Source organism: Callorhinchus milii, unplaced genomic scaffold, assembly GCF_018977255.1.
Source record: "Callorhinchus milii isolate IMCB2004 unplaced genomic scaffold, IMCB_Cmil_1.0 Scaffold2, whole genome shotgun sequence".
NCBI classification, from domain to species: Eukaryota; Metazoa; Chordata; class Chondrichthyes; order Chimaeriformes; family Callorhinchidae; genus Callorhinchus; species Callorhinchus milii.
In genome coordinates this window covers 32,463,060-32,481,212 of record NW_024704743.1, presented here as the reverse complement: position 1 = coordinate 32,481,212, position 18,153 = coordinate 32,463,060, and the positions used below count along the sequence as shown (strand labels likewise).

General features: G+C 41.5%; 1 protein-coding gene across 3 annotated transcripts in view; it reads left to right on the top strand.

Moving 5' to 3' along the window:
• cap2 (cyclase associated actin cytoskeleton regulatory protein 2) overlaps positions 1-17,836 on the top strand; it is an 85,244-nt gene extending 67,408 nt beyond the window's left edge. For all 3 annotated transcript variants that reach the window (XM_042331790.1, XM_042331789.1, XM_042331788.1), the window contains exons 8-13: positions 6,190-6,367; positions 11,089-11,261; positions 11,850-11,973; positions 12,129-12,211; positions 13,073-13,213; positions 14,341-17,836. In XM_042331790.1, the coding sequence (XP_042187724.1) occupies positions 6,190-6,367; positions 11,089-11,261; positions 11,850-11,973; positions 12,129-12,211; positions 13,073-13,213; positions 14,341-14,424 (783 nt within the window). In that variant the 3' untranslated portion in view covers positions 14,425-17,836. The remainder of the gene's footprint in view (positions 1-6,189; positions 6,368-11,088; positions 11,262-11,849; positions 11,974-12,128; positions 12,212-13,072; positions 13,214-14,340) is intronic.
• The last annotated feature ends 317 nt before the right edge of the window (positions 17,837-18,153 follow it).

The window sequence follows — 18,153 nt, the reverse complement described above, 5'->3', positions numbered from 1 at the left end:
TTTGAAAGGATAGAGAGAGGGTGTGAAGTGGAGGGATCTCGGGAGAGAATTCCAGAGAGTGGGGCAAAGTGGCTAAACACTTGCCCATTCAAGGTGGTGTGGAGTAGGTGGGACATGAAACCTGTCGCAGAGTGGAGAGAGTGGGCAGGGGAGTTGGACTGCAGGAGGACCCAGAGTTAGGGTGAGGCAAAGGTGTGGAATCATTTGAAAATTGGAACGAGTATTTTAAAGGCCAACCACTGGGATTAATCACAAGAAAACTGTAATAAGTTTAAAAGCGTGGAATTTAAATGTCTGGGTGGAGGGGAGGTTTCTGCTCCTTTCATTAGTAAAGCAGATCTGTTGATTGGAGCTTATTAATTATTCTAATTATTTAAAATTAGATTTATTATTTTATAATATTTATATTAAAACTTTTCACTACAGTTGTTTAGGAGTGCAGATCACCAAATCTGCTAAATTTAGCAAACAGATCAGAACAAGACCCTTGTGTTTTTTATTGGCTATAAACGTGCTTCTTATGATATAAACAAGATTGTGCAGAACATCTTGTGACTGCCACTAAAAATATAACTTCAACACCTCCCAGGTCAGGGAACTGAGGAGTTAAGCTGGGCACCCTGGGGACAGACACAACATGTGAAGTCCTATTAGCTTAGTAGTTAGAACACTCGCCTCGCAAGCGAGAGGACCTGGGTTTGATTCCCGGCAGGGCGAAACACTGGGTAAGTCTCCTCACTCCACACGCCTCTGTTTACCTAGCAGTAAGTAGGAACCCGGTTGTTAGTCATTTGGCAGATCGCTTTTAATAATAGTACGGTGAAAAAACAATAATAATTTGGTCACTCAGTCCACGACTGTTTGTGGGACACTGCTGTGCGCAATTGGCTGCCGCGTTTCACTTTCAAAGTATACAGTCGCTACACTTTAGAGTATATTCTGTGAAGCCCTTTGAGACGTTTTAAAGACGTGATCAGGATCTATATTAAATGCAAGGATCATTATTCTTATATAAGAGGATTTAGGTTGGGGGTGCTGGGACACAGTATCTAACAGGTAACTTGGAGGAGGCTATTCAGTCAATTGGATTCACGTTTCACCCACAAAATATACAGTCAATTCCCTTCACAATATATTTTGTGAAGTGCTTTGAGACGTCTTAATGACGTGATAAGGTGCTGTATCATCATTATTATTATTAAGCCTGTTCCATCTTTTTGTTAGTTCATGGTAAGTCTTTTAATCCCATTTGCCCACCTTTCCTCCATATTCCCTGTGACTTTTATTTTACAAGTGTCTATTCTTCTCCCTTTTAAATAGCCCAGTTGATGGCATTGAGTGCTGAATGCACATACACTATCATGTGTGTTGCACTACACGCATGTGCTCTCTGTGACCTGTTCCTCTGCTCAGCTAGAGATGACTCCACAGTGTTAGCTTTGATTCCTTGGTGCGGTTGCTCAGTGAGAATGGACACGAGCAGTAAAGTCGTGACCCCACTCTGGTGTGCACTGCGGTGCAAATAAACATGTCTGATTTCAAACACCCCGCTGAAGCTGAGTGAGCTGTTATATTGAACAGACACCCACCTCCAGCAGAACTGCTTTCTTTTCAAAAAAGCTACAGGGTGAAATTCCACCCCAGTTGGTAAAGTTACCGACTCTGGCTTTGTGCAATTATAAGGAGTCGCCCTAATTAATATGCATACTACGACAAGGTCAGTAAACCACTTTACCCACTTGTAGAATTCCTCTTCCACCCCACGCCATGTTAACTTGACTCAGTAATCTCCAAGTTAAAAAAAAACAGTGGATGGAGTTGACATGAGGAGCTGTATCCTGGTAATGTATCACACTGCTTTGAAATTGATTGCAGTTTTGTGCGGGTCTGATTGAGACATGACGGGAGCACCCAGTGTATGCTGCCTAAATCGTGTTGTTAATCATTCAGACCTATGGTTATGCAGCTAGTTCTCTGTATAACTGAGACTCAGAATTGAACCAACTTCTCGAGAGCGGCATGTCACTCCAGTGGTCTTGCTTCTGGTGGTGGGGGTTGGGAGGGAAGAGGAGAATAAAATAATTTTCCTTGTTTGGATCATGCCTGTGAAATTGGCATACTCGAGACAAAAGGGAAAGCACAGTGGAGTAAAGACGTATTGGGGATGTGGAGAGAGAGATGAGGAAAAATATAAATCTAAGCAGAGAATGAAACAAACGTGCTTGGATACCCACTTTGAAGTACTTTACCACTGGTAATGACATAGCACGTTTCCTTAAGGGCACGTTTCCTTACTCCACACGCCTCTGTTTACCTAGCCATAAGTAGGAAACCGGTTGTAAGCACTTTGAGACGTCTCGAAGACGCGATAAGGCGCCACATCAAATGCAAGGATTATTATTATTGTTATGAATTGGTTATTCACCCTTTCGCTGTTTGCAGCATCTTGTGCCAGCCACCACGTTTGCCTACAAAAAAACATAGTCTCCTCTCTTGGTAACAATTATTTGTGAAGCATTTTGAGATTTTTGACGTGATAAGGCACTGAGAAATCACAAGGTCTCTCCAACGGCCTCTTTTCTCTTTGCCCTTTAAGCACTCTGAGACTCTACCCTGCTCGGAGGGCGTTATAGTGCAAGTTGTTGTTGTTGTGACGAATGTGTTAAGAAACACTTTCTTTAATTAAAACAGGCCACGTGGCTGATTGCAGGAGGCTGGCCAGAATTCCTCAACTCTGACTTACAGGACTTCTGTGCGTGGTGGCGTCTGCTACAATCCTTTCCCCTGGAGCTCCCCCTTCCCCCAGTCTCTCCAAAACTCCTCTCAATGACAAATGAAGTGACGGCTATAGTCGGCGCACAGATCTGTCTGCTGAGCCCCGACAACAGCTGCTGCAGACACAAACAGCTGAAGTAATCCAGTAAAGCTATGGGTTTTGCAGATGACGGGGCCACAGTCGCCTGATAACCCTAACTATTCTTTCTGTCAGGGCATGCAATTGTTAGCAAGGCCCAGGAATAAGCTGCTATTTCTATGCATGAGGGGCTCTTAGTTAGTCAGTGAGAGACAGCGTAATGGCTGCTGCCTATAGTAATTCTACCACATGGCTGAATGGCTCTCGCTGTTGATTGACAGACAGTTATCACGTCTGACAACCAGCGGGCATGCGTTTGAATGAGTTTCTTTAATTCTGGAGTCTCGTCTTTGTGGACAAATGTTGGAAATGTTTGCTTTATCGAGAAGGACTAGTGGGGTGGGGTGAGGGTGGAGAGAAAAAGGCTTTCAAAGTTATTTTTATACAAATAATTATCCTCTATTACTTGCCAATGATGACTCTTTATATCAAGAGGAGTGAAATGTTGGGTTTATTCCAAGTGCATGAAGTTAGGTGTCGGACTGGCTCAGTTGGTAGCACTCTCGCTTTTGGGTCACAAAGTTGTGGCCTCAGCAGCTCACAACCAAGCCTGACACCCCAGTGCAATGCTGGAGGGGCACTGTATTGTCTGAGGTGCCATCATTCAGATGAGACATTAATCCAAGGTCTATTCTGCCTGTTCTTCAAGATCCCATGACAGTATTAGAAAGAAGAAGGGAGTGTGTGCTGGTGTCCTGGCCAACACTCTTCCAAGTGAATTAGGCATTCCTTATTCATGGCTGTTCTTGTGGAGTCTTCTTTTGCACAAAATGTCTGCTGTGTTTGCTTATGAAAACAGACACTACATCTAACCAATTATTGTAAAGCACTGTGAGATGGATCAATCATAAAAATTTGAGTTCTTCTTTGCCAAGCAGCAGGTGTAGCCATAGCAACATACACTTGAATACCATGCCCCATACATACACACTCTCAGACACATACACATTCACACACACGTACACAGTCACACATACAGCTTCACAAAACAATAGCTGACATTTTTAATAATGATTGTAATCCTTGGATTTGGTGAAGCATCTTTCACGTAAATGATGAAATGATTACTAAAGCTTCACATAACTGTTAAGTAGCAGCTTCAGAGATGGTGTCTTCCTATATACAATACACCCTGTCACAGAATGCTGTCAACCCTGACATAAGTCAAGTAGTACAAACACCAAAGATTATCAAATCTAAAAGATTATCTGATTAATCATTTGCATTTGTATAGCACCTTCACATAAAATAAATATCTTGACGCGATTGATTTGCAAAATGTAATGTATTAGAAACAAAAGTGGATGTTATTATACTGCATAGGCAAAAGTCCAGAATACAAATTGGAGGTGAGTAGCCAATTAACTTGAATTCGGAGACAGATTTGGATTAGGAGGGGAATATCAAACAAGAATTAGCAGGAGAAAGACACCCAATAAACCTACCTCGCTTCCTAGCTTGACGTCTGTCGTATCTGGTCCTCACTTTCCATCTCTATCAGCTTTTGATAGGAAACGACCCTTAATTAGTGAAATTGAAGTGAGCTGTTCTCTGCCTAACTGCACTGTAGAATCAGGAGAGTTCCAGGGAATAACTCCCACTCATACCCTATGGATGCGTATAAAAATGTTTGGAAATCTTGGCTGCCAGCCACCAAGAACAGAGCCGGAGACTTTAATGGTTTAGCAGAGCCACGATGAGCAAGGGAGTTTGTGGGATAGCGAAGACGATGTCCAGCCTTATACCAGCTGACAGAAACTGCCCACAAGAGAGAGGTGTGGATGGGGTCAGATGGCTGACAAATGTGATTTTTCGGGTGACCAGAATCATATCGAAAGCTTCCCAAGATTATCCTCCTTGGGGCAGAGGTATGCAGGGTCTCATTGGAGCTGAACTGGCTCTAAGGAGACATGTTTCGTAATGGAATATTAGAATCGAGCCAACCCTCTATGGTGGTCTCGGTAGTCCGTTTCCTGAGCCACGTGGGTCTGAGCCGCAGTATTCTAGGGCACTGCTGATGACAGCACAGCCAGCCTGGCAGGACCTGAAAGGGCAGACCAGTCACTGGCAGCGAGGAATCATCCCACGCAGCTCCTGTTAACCCTGCAAGCCAAAGCCTTAACAGGGAGTATGGTCCTAGCTGAACAAGCAATGGGAAAGCTTGCCAGATACCAATATCAATGGTAAGCTATGCGGTTTTAGGTGGTTAGACTCCAGTAGTTACCCCAATGCACACTCTGGGGTCTCCAAGCCCTGACTCTTGCCAACCTGCGTCTAATATTTGCTGGAATTAGGTAAGCAGGATGTGTCCCTCCAAGGAGAGAGTGAGCATTCCAACAATCTATCTCTGGGAACTCCATCTGTAGGTGGGATGCATGGAATTCTCAGCTTGGTTTGGATACTCTTAAGCATGACGATGGATTTCCACATGTGTCAGACACCCGGCTGACCAAAAAAGAAAGCTCCCCGTTATCACAACTTGGAGATGGGAGTGTGGGTGTCCATGGAACATTGGAAACCTAGAGGTGTGACACAAGGAGCAACTATGAATCCTCTGCTGCCACTCACAGGGAAAAGATGTGACTTGTGGTTTGTTTCCAAACGAGAAGATATTGTGGATACAGAATAGTAAGTGGAAGAGGAAGAGAGATTCAACTGTAAAGGTCACCATTGCAGGAACTTAACGCGAAATGGTAACTGGGCAACACTGACACGGTACTTAGACCGACCAGCTAGGACTGCCCCTTTCAGTAAGGCTTTCGCAAGCAGGGTTAGAATAGTAAAAAGATAAAATTACGTTATGTTGGACACATATGTTTTCAAAGCACAGTCTGCACCTCTGCTGTACAGGAACCCAGTGCCCTACATATGCTGTGGTAGCGACAGTAATTCAAACCAAAATACACTTGAATTTCGATCAGAATAACTCAAATTGTGAGTGCTTTGCATTGAAATGGAAGACATTTTAAAATGTAGTTAATAGAAAATGTATTTTTTTTTTCTCCCTCCCCCACCCTCAGAGACGCTGTTCATCTAATAAGCTCCTTCAGTTAAAAGAGCAAAAGTCTCTATTCCCTGCTTTACACAGTTTTATTATCGTTGGGAGTCTCATTTTACTGTGGACTTGAATAAAACATATTGTTGTGCAAACAGCAGGAGGTCGAAGGGAAGGTGCTAATACAGCAGCTTTGGATCATTAGAAAAGGTGAGATTTCCTCACTCAGTGCTGAGCTCCGTCACACATAATAAGTCGAATGTCCTTCCTGTGATTCCAGGGTCCCGATGCCTCGGCTTTGTCCCCAGGGGCACCACCGTTGGGTGGCTCTTGCCCACCTCCTCCCCCTCCACCAGGACCCCCTCCAGCGTTTGCGGACGACCCACCGCAGGATGAAACATCTGTAGCACGTTCCCAGCTGTTTGCTGATCTTAACCAGGGGGAAGGGATCACAAGAGGTGAGCAAAACAGTAATACCACAAACATTCACTTTTTTCCTTTTTTCATCTCATTTCCTCAGATTATTGACTTGATTGCGTACAATTTTGCCAAATGAGTGTTAGGAGTAATTTTAATTAAAATACCAAGTTTAGATGTTATTATTTTTAGGTATATAAAAATTCCACTTGGCAGAGTTACTCTATTTTCTTAATATTCTGGCAAATATTAAAAACATTGTCTTAACTTTGAAGCTATTTTTCCATAAGTTTCTTTTAAGAAACTACAGAAAGGCCTATATTCTCTAGAATATAGAAGAATTAGGGGTGATCTTATAATAATAATAGTAATCCCTGCATTTGATATAGCGCTTTTCACGTCAGGAGGACGTCCCAAAGCGCTTCACAGAACACACTGTAAAGTGAATTGACTGTATATTTGTGGGCGAACGCGGCAGCCAATTGCGCACAGCAATGTCCCACAAACAGTCGTAGATTGAAAATGACCAATTTATTATTGTTTTTGTTTTGGAGGGATTATTATTAGGCTCTGTGTGGAGTAAGGAAACTTGCCCAAGGTTTCGCCTGGAATTGAACTCAGGTCTCTTGCTTGCAAAGCGAGTGCTCTAACCACTGAGCTACAGGACTCCACAGAAGCTTATAGATGCTTATAGAAGCATATACGATTCTTATGGGGCTTGACAGAGTAGACAGTGCAAGACTCTTTCCCCTGGTCGGAGAATCTGTAACCAGGGGTCACAGTTTTAAGATTAAGGGACAGCCCTTTCGAACAGAATTGAGGAAACACTTCTTCACTCAGAGGGTAGTGAATTTATGGAATTCTCTACCTCAGAAGGCTGTAGATATTCAAGACTGAGATTGATAGATTTCGAAAGGATAGAGGGATTAAGGGATATGGGGATAAGGCAGGCAGATGGTGTTAGGTTAGAAGATCAGCCATGATCTTATTGAATGGCGGGGCAGGCTCGAGGGGCCGAATGGCCTACACCTGCTCCTAATTCCTATGTTCCTATGAAAGACAACTTCAAAGTTAAGGCTGAATTCAACAATTTGCCAAATTGTGATCGCTCTGAAATGCTGACTTAATGCTGACCCTTCCCACTTCTCAGACATTAAGGTGTGGAAAAAGAGCCCAGATGCCCAACCAGTGCACTCCCAGGAGAATGTTCGACCTCTTATCGTTTAGCAACTACGCTATTAGAAATCAGAGTTAGTAAACTATGGAGGTGGATTGATTACCAGTTGATCACCAACCCTAAACGTTTCTTTACAAGATCTGTATCAGGCCAATAGCCACACGGTCATCAAAAATAAGAATAATCATCCTTGCATTTGATATAGTGCTTGTAACATTAAAAAGTCTCAACATACTTCACAGTAATTACTATTAGGTGCAGTGACTGTGTGTTTTAATCAAAAACACCAGATTGTTGGCGTGCGACCATGACCCACAGCTGTGAGGTACATGAATTACAAAAGGTCTGAGGGCAGGCTGCCATGTGCTCTTTGGGTTAGGAAGCCACGTACTAGAGAGTGGGTAATGTAATGCCAGTCTGTATCTGACATTCTCAGCCTGTGTTCCTTCTACATCACACTACCAAATGAAATTAATATCAATCACCAGGGTGCTCTGGCCTGCCAGAACATTCCAGTCAATAAACCTGTGGCAAAACTAGCCGGTGGTTCAGCTTCAAAGAAACTATATCTTAGGAGAAAGCCATTCAACCCGCTGACATTGCACTGTTGGAATAGATTGCTAATAGTGTCGTGTGTATGACCTAACATTTACATTATGTGCTTTGTGTCAGCCTGGCTCAGTTGGGGGAATGTTGCTTCTGAATCAGAAGGTTGTGGGTTCAAGCCCCAATTAAGGACTTGGGACTCATATAGTCCAGGCTGACTCTCCATTGCAATGTTGAAGCTGCGCTGCGTTATCGGAGGTGCTGTCCTTCAGATAGAACTTTAAACCGAGTTGCCATCTGCTTGTCCAGGCAGACACTAAATATTCCGTGGTACTTCTCAGAAAGTATCTCTTTGGAGCGGAGACTTTTGCTAATTCAGTGAGAGTAACACTGCAGCACAGGCAGCGCTGAAATCATGGCTGTCGTCGCCCTTGAAAGCTTTGGCACATTCCCTTTGGTCTGGAATGGAAATGTTAGACAAGTGCACCCCCTAGAGGCGTCTGAGGTTTTTATTTAAGTCAGGGTGGTCAGAGTTGACCAATTCACTCAGAGCTCTAATGAAATTGCCACACTGGTATTACTGAGTAACCAAGTTACCTTCCATTCCACAATAGTCTAGCCTCTGTAACTAACAAAACCTTTGGTTCAGATATGTTTAGAAGTTCAGTGCTATTCGCTCAAATCAAATGTCGATTGTGTTGTACTTCTAACAAAATCTCACATGTTTTATTGCCTCCTCCTTTCTTTGCACAACAGTTGTAATGCTCACTCTGTCCTTTGTCGTTTCCTTGCGTACTACATCTGTTATACAAAACTAAAGTGATTCAGCCATCTGAACAGCAGCTTACATCTTAGTATTGGTGCCATCAGCCACTGTGCCCATTTTCTGATCGCACCTGAAGTCTTTCCTCTTCAACTGTGCCTGTCATCACTTCCGCTTTCTCCCCGGCTCGTTGGCAGATAGCCCCATTATTCAGTGCTACCCTGCATGAAAGGCGCTATATAAGTGAAAGCAGTTGTTTTGCCACTTCTGAAATAGGGAACTGCCACTGAAATTCTCAGCAGTGTGATTTGCAGATTAGAAATTGCAATTCATTTGACTGAGTCTTAAAATTGTTGCAGTCTGGTCTGCTCGGCACCAGCGAGACCTTAATATTCTTGAAGGGTCAAAGGTTCCCACAAGTTTAAGATAAACACCAGGAAGTAGGGTAACATAGGGTAAAAAGCTGGAATGGTTTACCAAGAATGGGCCCAGCTCACTGGAAACCATTTAATAATAATAATCCTTGCATTTGATATAGTGCTTTATCACATCTTCGAACGTCTCAAAGCGCTTCACAGAATATACTGTAAAGTGAATTGACTGTATATTTTGTGGGCGAAACACGGCAGCCAATTGCACACAAACAGTTTTGGATTGAAGTGACCAATTCATTATTACTATTTTTTTAAAACAATTATTACCCTTGGGAAAGCGATCCGCCAATCGATTAACAACCGAGTTCCTACTTACTGCTCGGTAAACAAAAGCATGTGGAGTAAGGAAACTTGCCCAACATTTCGCCCTTTTAATGCTGTAAAAGGGAGACATTAAAGTAGGTGGTCTGGAAGGATGAGATTAAATGGCCCGAAGGGCCTTCTTTATCCAAAAGTTTCTTGTCACAGTATTCTATTCACACTCCTAGAGCCACAGAACTATAGAAGTTTACGGCACAGAAGAAGGCCATTCACCCCATTGTGTCTGTGTCAGCTCCCTCAAGGCAATCCTTTCAATCCCATTTACCTGCCCTTTCCCCAGACCCCTGTAGCTGACTTTTAAGATTTTTATCTAGTTTCTTCTTGAAGGCAAGTATGGATTCTGCCTCAATCACCGTTCCCGGTAGGGCATTCCATATCCTAACTACTCCGTTTGTGAAAAAATGTCTCCTAATCTCCACATTTGCTCGTTTACTAACTTTAAATTAATGCTTTCTAGTTACTGACTCATTGACCAGTGAAAAAAAATCTCCCTGTTGACTCTATCAAAACCCCTCAAAATGTTAAAGGCATCTTATCAGGTCACCCCTCACCTTTTTTTGGTTCCAGTGGTTCCAGTTCCTCTTTATTTATGAAGCCTAGGATTCCATTAGCTTTTTTGGCCGCTTTGTCAGCCTGCCTTCCCATCTTTCATAAGGATTTATGTCCATTAACCGCCCTCAGATTCCTCTGTTCTTCCGTTCCCTTTAATATTTTATCATCTAACTTATACGTGTTCTCGTTTTTCTTCCTCCCAAAATGAATTAACTCATATTTGTTCACAATAAATTTAATTTGCCTTTTCTCTGCCCAATCAACTAGTCTATGACCCCCTGAAGTTGCTTACAATCTGCTTCATTATTAGCTATACTCTCTAGTTTAATGTCATCCGCAAACTTAGAAATTGTGGCCCTTATACCAGAGTCCAGGTCATTGATATAAATGGAGAAAAGCAGTGACTCTAACACTGACCCCTGGAGGACACCACTATTTACATCTCTCCATTGCAAATGACGGCTCTGTACTCCCACCCTCTGTTTCCTATCCTTTAACCAACAAAAGTTGGTTATCTATGGTGCTAACTTTCCATCAATACCACGCGTCCTACTTTTTTTAACAAGCCTCTATTGCGTCACTTTATCAAAACCTTTCTGAAAATCCATATATACCACATTCACAAGCAATACCTTCATTTATTTTCTCGGTTATTTTGTCAAATAATTTCTTATTAGATTTGTCGGGCAAGAATGGCCTTTTAACAAATCCACGCTGACTATCTTTAATCAACTTTCCAACTGGCTTTTAATATTATCTCATATTGTAGCCTCTAAGGGTTTGCTCACTGTGGCCATTAAACTGACTGAATGGACTACAATGACTTGTTTGATCCTGTTCTCCCTTTTTAAATAGAGGTGTTACATAAGCTACCCTCCAGTCTTCTGTCACAACTTTCAAATTCCTGCATTGGTAATCAAACTTGTCTTCTCTCGTAACTACAGAGATGTTTTCCTTTTCATTCCCCAGCTTTACGCCATGTTCCTGATGCTCAGAAGACCCACAAGAATCCAAATCTTCGTTCACAGAGCGGATCAGTCAACTCCCCTTCAAAGAGTCACAAATCAAGCCCTACATCCCCCAACTCACCACAACAGCCCAGGACACCTATGTTGAAGCTGGAGGGAAAGAAGTGGAGAGTGGTAAATCTGCATTAACAAGCCATGGGTCTCAAATGTGATACTTTGTATTTTATAATGATAATAATCTTTACGTTTCACATCAGGAGGACGTATATTCTAGATCAACCAGAATGAGTATTGGGACTTTAGGTATGTTTGTCTCATGGTGCACTAGACCAGGACTGATAATTAAAGGTTACAACAACAGCAACTTTCTCAGTATTCGGGTGGTACACAGAAGAGCTTTTTGTTAATTTAAGCAGCAAATTTGATTGGAATTGCATTGTGCATTTTACACATTTTATGAAGAAAAGAATAACTGCATTTCTCATTACAAGCACTGAGCAAAAAGCCAGCAGGGCAAGTTAGACTCCAAAATAATGTATTCCTGCAGTTCAGGAGCTCAAGGCAGCTATATGTGTCTTTGCCCCCTCCTCCCTATTGCTTCCCTGTACATGAGCTCAGAGCTACATAGTACTGTCGAAAGCAGTGAATTCTAAACAAAGCACAACAGTCAAGAAACAGAAAATGGAGATTACCCGATACCCAAGTGTATGCTTTTTCAGCACTGATTCAGTCTGCAAATAAACTTTATTCCTTTGATGCCAGGAATACCAGGAAAATGTTGGCGACCTTGTGATTTCTGAAACTGAGCTAAAGCACGTGGCCTACGTTTTCAAGTGCAGCAGCTCCATGCTGCAAATCCAAGGCAAGATCAATTCCATCACCATCGGTAAGTGAAGCGGAACTTGGCTACAGAATGTCACATCCAACCGAAGTGGCTGCTTTTTCTGCTCTGCACAAGCAGCTGGTGTGCTATCGTTTGCCTTGTTTTCTCGTGATTTGTGTCCCAGGAGCCAGTGGATTAATGTGTGTTCTCTGTTGCAGACTCCTGTCACAAGCTCAGTCTAGTATTTGACAATGTTGTGGGTATTGTTGAAATCATCAATTCAAGGGACGTGCAAATTCAGGTGACAATTACTTTTTAATTGTTCTGATATGATATAGAAAAATGTACTAAATGACCTTGATTGTAAGGTTTGGGCAGAACTAAAATTCGCTTTACGTTAAATGAAAATTCACTGCGAATAATAACATACAGTGATGGTACAACATCACTCTTGACACAAATTAGAGCAAGTGAATAAGTGAGTTTCTGAACGTTCTGCTCATTGAATGGAATATGCCAGTTAATGCTGCCTCTTGGGTTGACTAGATCACTGCAGGTCTGTAGGTATTTCCCAGAGAATAATTACTTATGAACTCTATCACTATCGGTAAGCAAAGCAGAATTTGGCTATAAACTGCCAACATCCTCGTGTGCCAGCTTGGCTCAGTGGTAGCACTCACCTCTGGGTAAGAAGCTTGTGGGCTCAAGTCACATCTTGGCAAAATGAAACAAATGGCTGTGTGTGGGACATTGAGCTGCTGCATTTGCCTACAAATTCACAGTCACTGTAGACTGCACAGTAAAATCCTGTGAAATGTTTGAGATGTCTCGACAACGTGATAAGCAGCTTTATGCACAGGTTGTATATACATTTATATATATAAAAATAGCACAAACAATTCCTGCTCACTTAGCATGATGTTTCATTTTTCTTTTACTTCTGAACAAACAATCTGGAGATAATTTAACTTGTGAAGCAACACACAAAATAGGTTTAACGTTTTGGGTTTGACCCAATATAGGATAGTACCTCAGATCTACAATTTTTGTTTTTAACCTCTTTCAGCTGCTAATTGTTCTGATGCTCCCAACATTTCTGTTTTTATATTGGGTAAAGTTTAGATTGATTCTAAACAAAAAAATCTATTCTGTAATGTTTCAGGTATTGAACAAAGTGCCAACTATTTCAGTAAATAAGACTGAGGGATGCCACATATACCTGAGTGAAGAATCCTTAGATTGTGAGATTGTAAGTGCCAAGTCTTCTGAAGTGAACATCCTAATCCCTCACGATGATGATTACGTAAGTTTCGGGTTACCTTGTGCTTTTCATTTTGTACGCCATTCGCTTTCACACTCGGGCATGACTTAATGTAGGTAGGACTCCTTCTGAGTCAACGGTCACAGTTTATTTTCTGTTTTGTCACAGTTTATTGTTTTTTTAACGCGTACAAATAAAAGCTTGAATTATGTGAAATGTTCAGCTTTAATTTGATGAGTTTTGCACACATCTATTAGAAGTGAGATGTGTTGTAAAGTTACAGTGCCAGCAATCTGGCAACACCCTGCTCCCTTGACAGTGCTGTGATGTAAATAAAGTGGCGCCACTGGCTCTTAAAGAGAATGATTTCCCAGGAAACTTCCCTGACTGCTGGTACACTGAGTGTCTTATACCAGCCACCGGCGTCTATGTGCTCCTTTCCCAGCCATTGAGTCAATGTGTCCCGTTCTCAGCCATCAGGGACGATGTAATGACCAGTAATGAAGTTGCAAATTCCAGCTAAATATCAAGCAAAATCTTACCTCAGATTTCCTCAGGCATGATTGTAAATGTCTTTAAAAGCTGTTTTGTCCTTAAAAACTGGTTTAGGAGTGAACACTCTCCCATCTAGCTTTGCCCACTTGCTCTAAAGATTTAATACTAGCAACATGTACACAGGAGTAGCAACCAATGAACCAAAAGTAAAATAGACTGTCACTTGTTAATGGGGTTTAGATGTACTAAATATAGCAATTGGGCAACTTGTACCATTCACATATTCACTGTAGAACCCACTATGTGTTACAAACGATAAACCAGGATGACTACCAAGCCTTGTCATTTCATTCCAAACTGCACTTTCTGCTTCATTGTCTAGCATGTTTGCATTTCCACAAAACCAATGCTGAGGACCAAATTGTGCCAATTCTTAACAGGAGTTGTTGGCAGCAAATCTGAGTTGCAAGTAGCGACTCCTTTGGTAATCACAAGTATGGCATGCTCACTGCTTGAGCTCACTCTGGGAGTTCCCGCTGGGCGGTGTGACATATTTCTGATTACCTGAAGGACTTGCTGCTTGAGACTCAGAATCACTGTTAAGGACATCTGTGATAAATCACCCCATTGTTGAAAATTATTTACTTACAGACACATATTCTTTATCTTTACAGAAAGAGTATCCCATTCCTGAACAGTTCAAGACCACATGGGATGGGTCGAAATTGGTCACTGAAGCTTCGGAGATTGTTGGCTGAAAGCCAGAATGTTCGGTTCATTATTCCATAGTTCATACGTTGTATTTTAGAGTTAGGATTCACCACAATGCAACCATAGCGTACACTACAGTAGTTCAACACTTTGCAGTAACTGCATTCATTACAAGTAGAAATGCTGATTCAGCAATGGCTTTCCGTAAGTTTTTAGTCACCAAAGTTGCATCACTTGTATATACTTGAAGTGTAACCAACACCTTTGTATTTCTGGGCTTTGTACAACATAAATGCAATTCCACGAAACACCCTTGTTCCCTCTTCAGTTTAGTCCACTCTTACTTCAGTTCACTCTGAAGTGGTCATTGCATCTCTAGGTTACAGTCACTGGTTTATAATCGCACATTTGAGCTTGCCTTGATTTTCTTTTTTAAAAATGTATCTTGACTATGTACTATTTTGTGTCATCTTGAAATGTATTCCAAGGACAGCAATAATTCTGAAACATAGCTCTTCATAGAACGATACAGCACAGAAACAGGACAACGGCCCATCCAGTCTGTGTTGAACAGTTTCAGGGAACTCCTCAACTCCCCTTTTTCATCCTACCCCACCGACTCCTCCCATGTAAATTGGGCCACACTCACAATACTTTTGTTCCAGTTCGCAAGATGTTCCTGATCACGGTGGGTAACGGTGCAGAATTATGAAATGTTCTTGAAGTTCATTGAGAGAGAAACAATAGGGAGTAATTTGTGCTATTTTCTACATCAAAAGCCTGAATGTACTCATGGTCTTACTAGTCTGTTAAAATTGAAGATTGTGCCAAATTTGGGGAAATTATTAAAATTCAGTCTTAATTTTGAGGCTGGTTTTCAAATGCATTTTAAAGCAGTGGTCATAAAGCCTAAGACCAACTCATGTATGCTGAAAGATACATTCTTCAGAACATTTGATGATTTAAAAATGTGATAATTTTGCATTTCCTACAGTGTGACCCATGGTTTGAGTTCATAAAATCAGACCTGCCTTATAACAGGTCGTGCTATAGTTCAGTCACCTATTAGCACTTCAGGGTTGTCACCAAGCTGCAAGTGTACACCGTATGCAGTAAACGAACTGGCTGTATTGATAGGATTTTGCTGAAACCAGGAGGCGTAGCACGTGCTATCCACAGGAATTCAGCCAGTCGGTTTCAGAAGACTGAAGTGCAGGGAGGCCTGTGCTATATTCAGAACTGTAGTAAACTGATCCACAAGTTGAAATATAAATGAGGTCTAATAATAATAAGAAATGTGTTAAGAAACACCACAAATCAGGCCCCAATAAAAATATATTGTTGTCTAGTCTTAACATTCCTCATTTCCCTATCTGTTTGTATACCTGTGTTTTTTCTCTAAAGCTTCACTTGGTCACGTCGGGCTTCGTCCCAGACGTTGTTGAATATTTCACATGAATGTAAATTCAGAGTGTGGGGTGGGGCAGGGGGGAGCAAGACAAAGTTTTACAAAGTGGAGGTAGCATCTATCAATTATGTGAGATGCTGCATAATGTGATGCAGGTGCAGACTGAATAGTAAACAAATTGTGTAAAAGTGGCTTTTCAATTGTTCTCTTTCCTTATTATTGCTTTATTAAAATGGACAGTTCATCTTGAAATACAGTTACATGAGAGCTAAAGTCTAAGGGGGAGGGTTTCAGAGTTACTTATCCGTTTTGTACAAGAAAATAACCGTATTAGAATTTCTTCAGGTTTTATGAAATAAATTGATTTTAGTATCTGTAATGAGATGCTGAAGCCAGAACTCCCCTGTGCTCACTTCAGTGGTGACATATTAGCAAAACAACTTGTATTTATATAGTGTTCTTCACATAGAATAACATCTTGAAGCACTTTGCAATGGCGAGGCAGAAGCCGAGCAGGGGGAGAGGGGGATGGAGGTGATCACAGACATGGTCGAAGATGTAGGTTTTGAGGCAGGACTTGAGAGGTAGAGAGGGCGCAAGACAGAATGGTCGAGGGACATTAGAGACTAGCAGGGTACCCAACTTTGACCCGGTCTCAGCCTGGCCTGGAGCCACAGGATCCTGGGAGAACGCACTATAATTATAACAACTTGCATTTATAATGTGCCTTCCATGTATAAATAAACAGCCTGAAACATTCTGCAAAATATAATTGATGTGTCAGGAAATGAAAATTGCTATATAGGGAAACACAGCAGCTAACTGGCGTCTCCAATGTCCCACTAACAATAATGAGATGAGCAGCTAATTATTTAAATTTGGAGGTAAATGTGGATTAGGAGAGATTTTAAAACAGGATAACAGGGAGAGTGACCCTATATTTGTTTGAACTAGCAAAGGCAGGGTAAGTCCACCTGAATCACAAGAAAGATAGAACCTAAACAATAAAGAATGGGATAACCATCTGGAAATAATAATAAAACTGAGTGTAACATAGAACATTGTTATTGTAGGTAAACTATAGAATGGTGGCCCAGAGTAACTACCTTGCATGCACAGTTCCAGACTGGCTTCCAGGTTGGATTGAAGTGAAAGTAGCCTTTCTCTATTTACCCTATCAAACCATTCAGAACTTGAAAACTTCTGTTAGATGTTAACCTTAACCTTTTCCACTCTGGTGAAACTAGACCTAACTTTTGAAGGCTCGCGAAATACAATACAAAACAATTTGCTTTTATATAGCGCCTTTCAGGCCAGGAGGATTCTCAAAGTGCTTGGATAATTATAACCGTAACTTCTCATCCCAGGTATCATTCTAGTGAATATCCACTCTCTAGCTGTGATGTCTTTTCTGTAAATAGGTTCTCAAAACTGGATGCAATATTCCAACTACAGCTGAAACAATGTCATGCACACATTCAACATTTCCTCCTTCTAATTATCTTCTACAAAATGAGAGAGTACTTTACTTCCCATTTATTCAAGTAGAAATAAGAGCAGAGCAATGTTCAGTATATTATACAGCATTTGACTTCTGACAGTAATATTACAATATAATGATGTCCATAAATGTGATGTTATGCAGGTATGAAGATGTACTCGTGCATTGCATTAGGAAACTTATTGTAGCCTTTACTGTATTAAGTAAAATTCCAAAGTTTGTTCTAGAAAGTTACAATACAGAGAAGGGTCATTTCCACCCATCAAGTCTGCGCTGATGTTTTTTCTCCACAAGAACCACCTAATATAATCTCACTCTCCTGCTCGCTTCCCGTACCCTTTAATATTCCTCTTTTTCAATTATATCTTAGTGCAAAAGTGTACAGACACTGTCTGTTAAATTGGTAGCATCAAAGTTGTTCCTGTTGACTGAGGAAGTTATCTGAGGGAATATTTACTGTCATTTGTAATGTCCCTAGACTGTGTGAAGATTTTTGTTGTATGTCACAAGGAAGGCATTCTGCAAATAAACTCCAAACTGTTGCAGACAATATGAAATGGACAGTGTGGTGCTTTACCTATTAGTCATGGGCTGGGCCAATAGAAATGTGTGACTGCAATTTTTCTGCAGAATCTGCAATAAACAACACCCTCCGCTAAAAACCTGTACAAAATTGAGTTTCCTTGGCTCAGGGCCTCTACACGCTGCTGCCGGCTGTTTATTCAACGCTAGTGTGGGGAGAGCGGATGTGTGGCACTAGCGGGAAATGTGCTTCACTCACCTCGAGGCTCAGCAGTTGAGATGGTCTGTGTCTCTCTCCTCTGTGTGACTGTCCCCGGGACTGTGTCTGTGTCCTCCTGTGTGTGT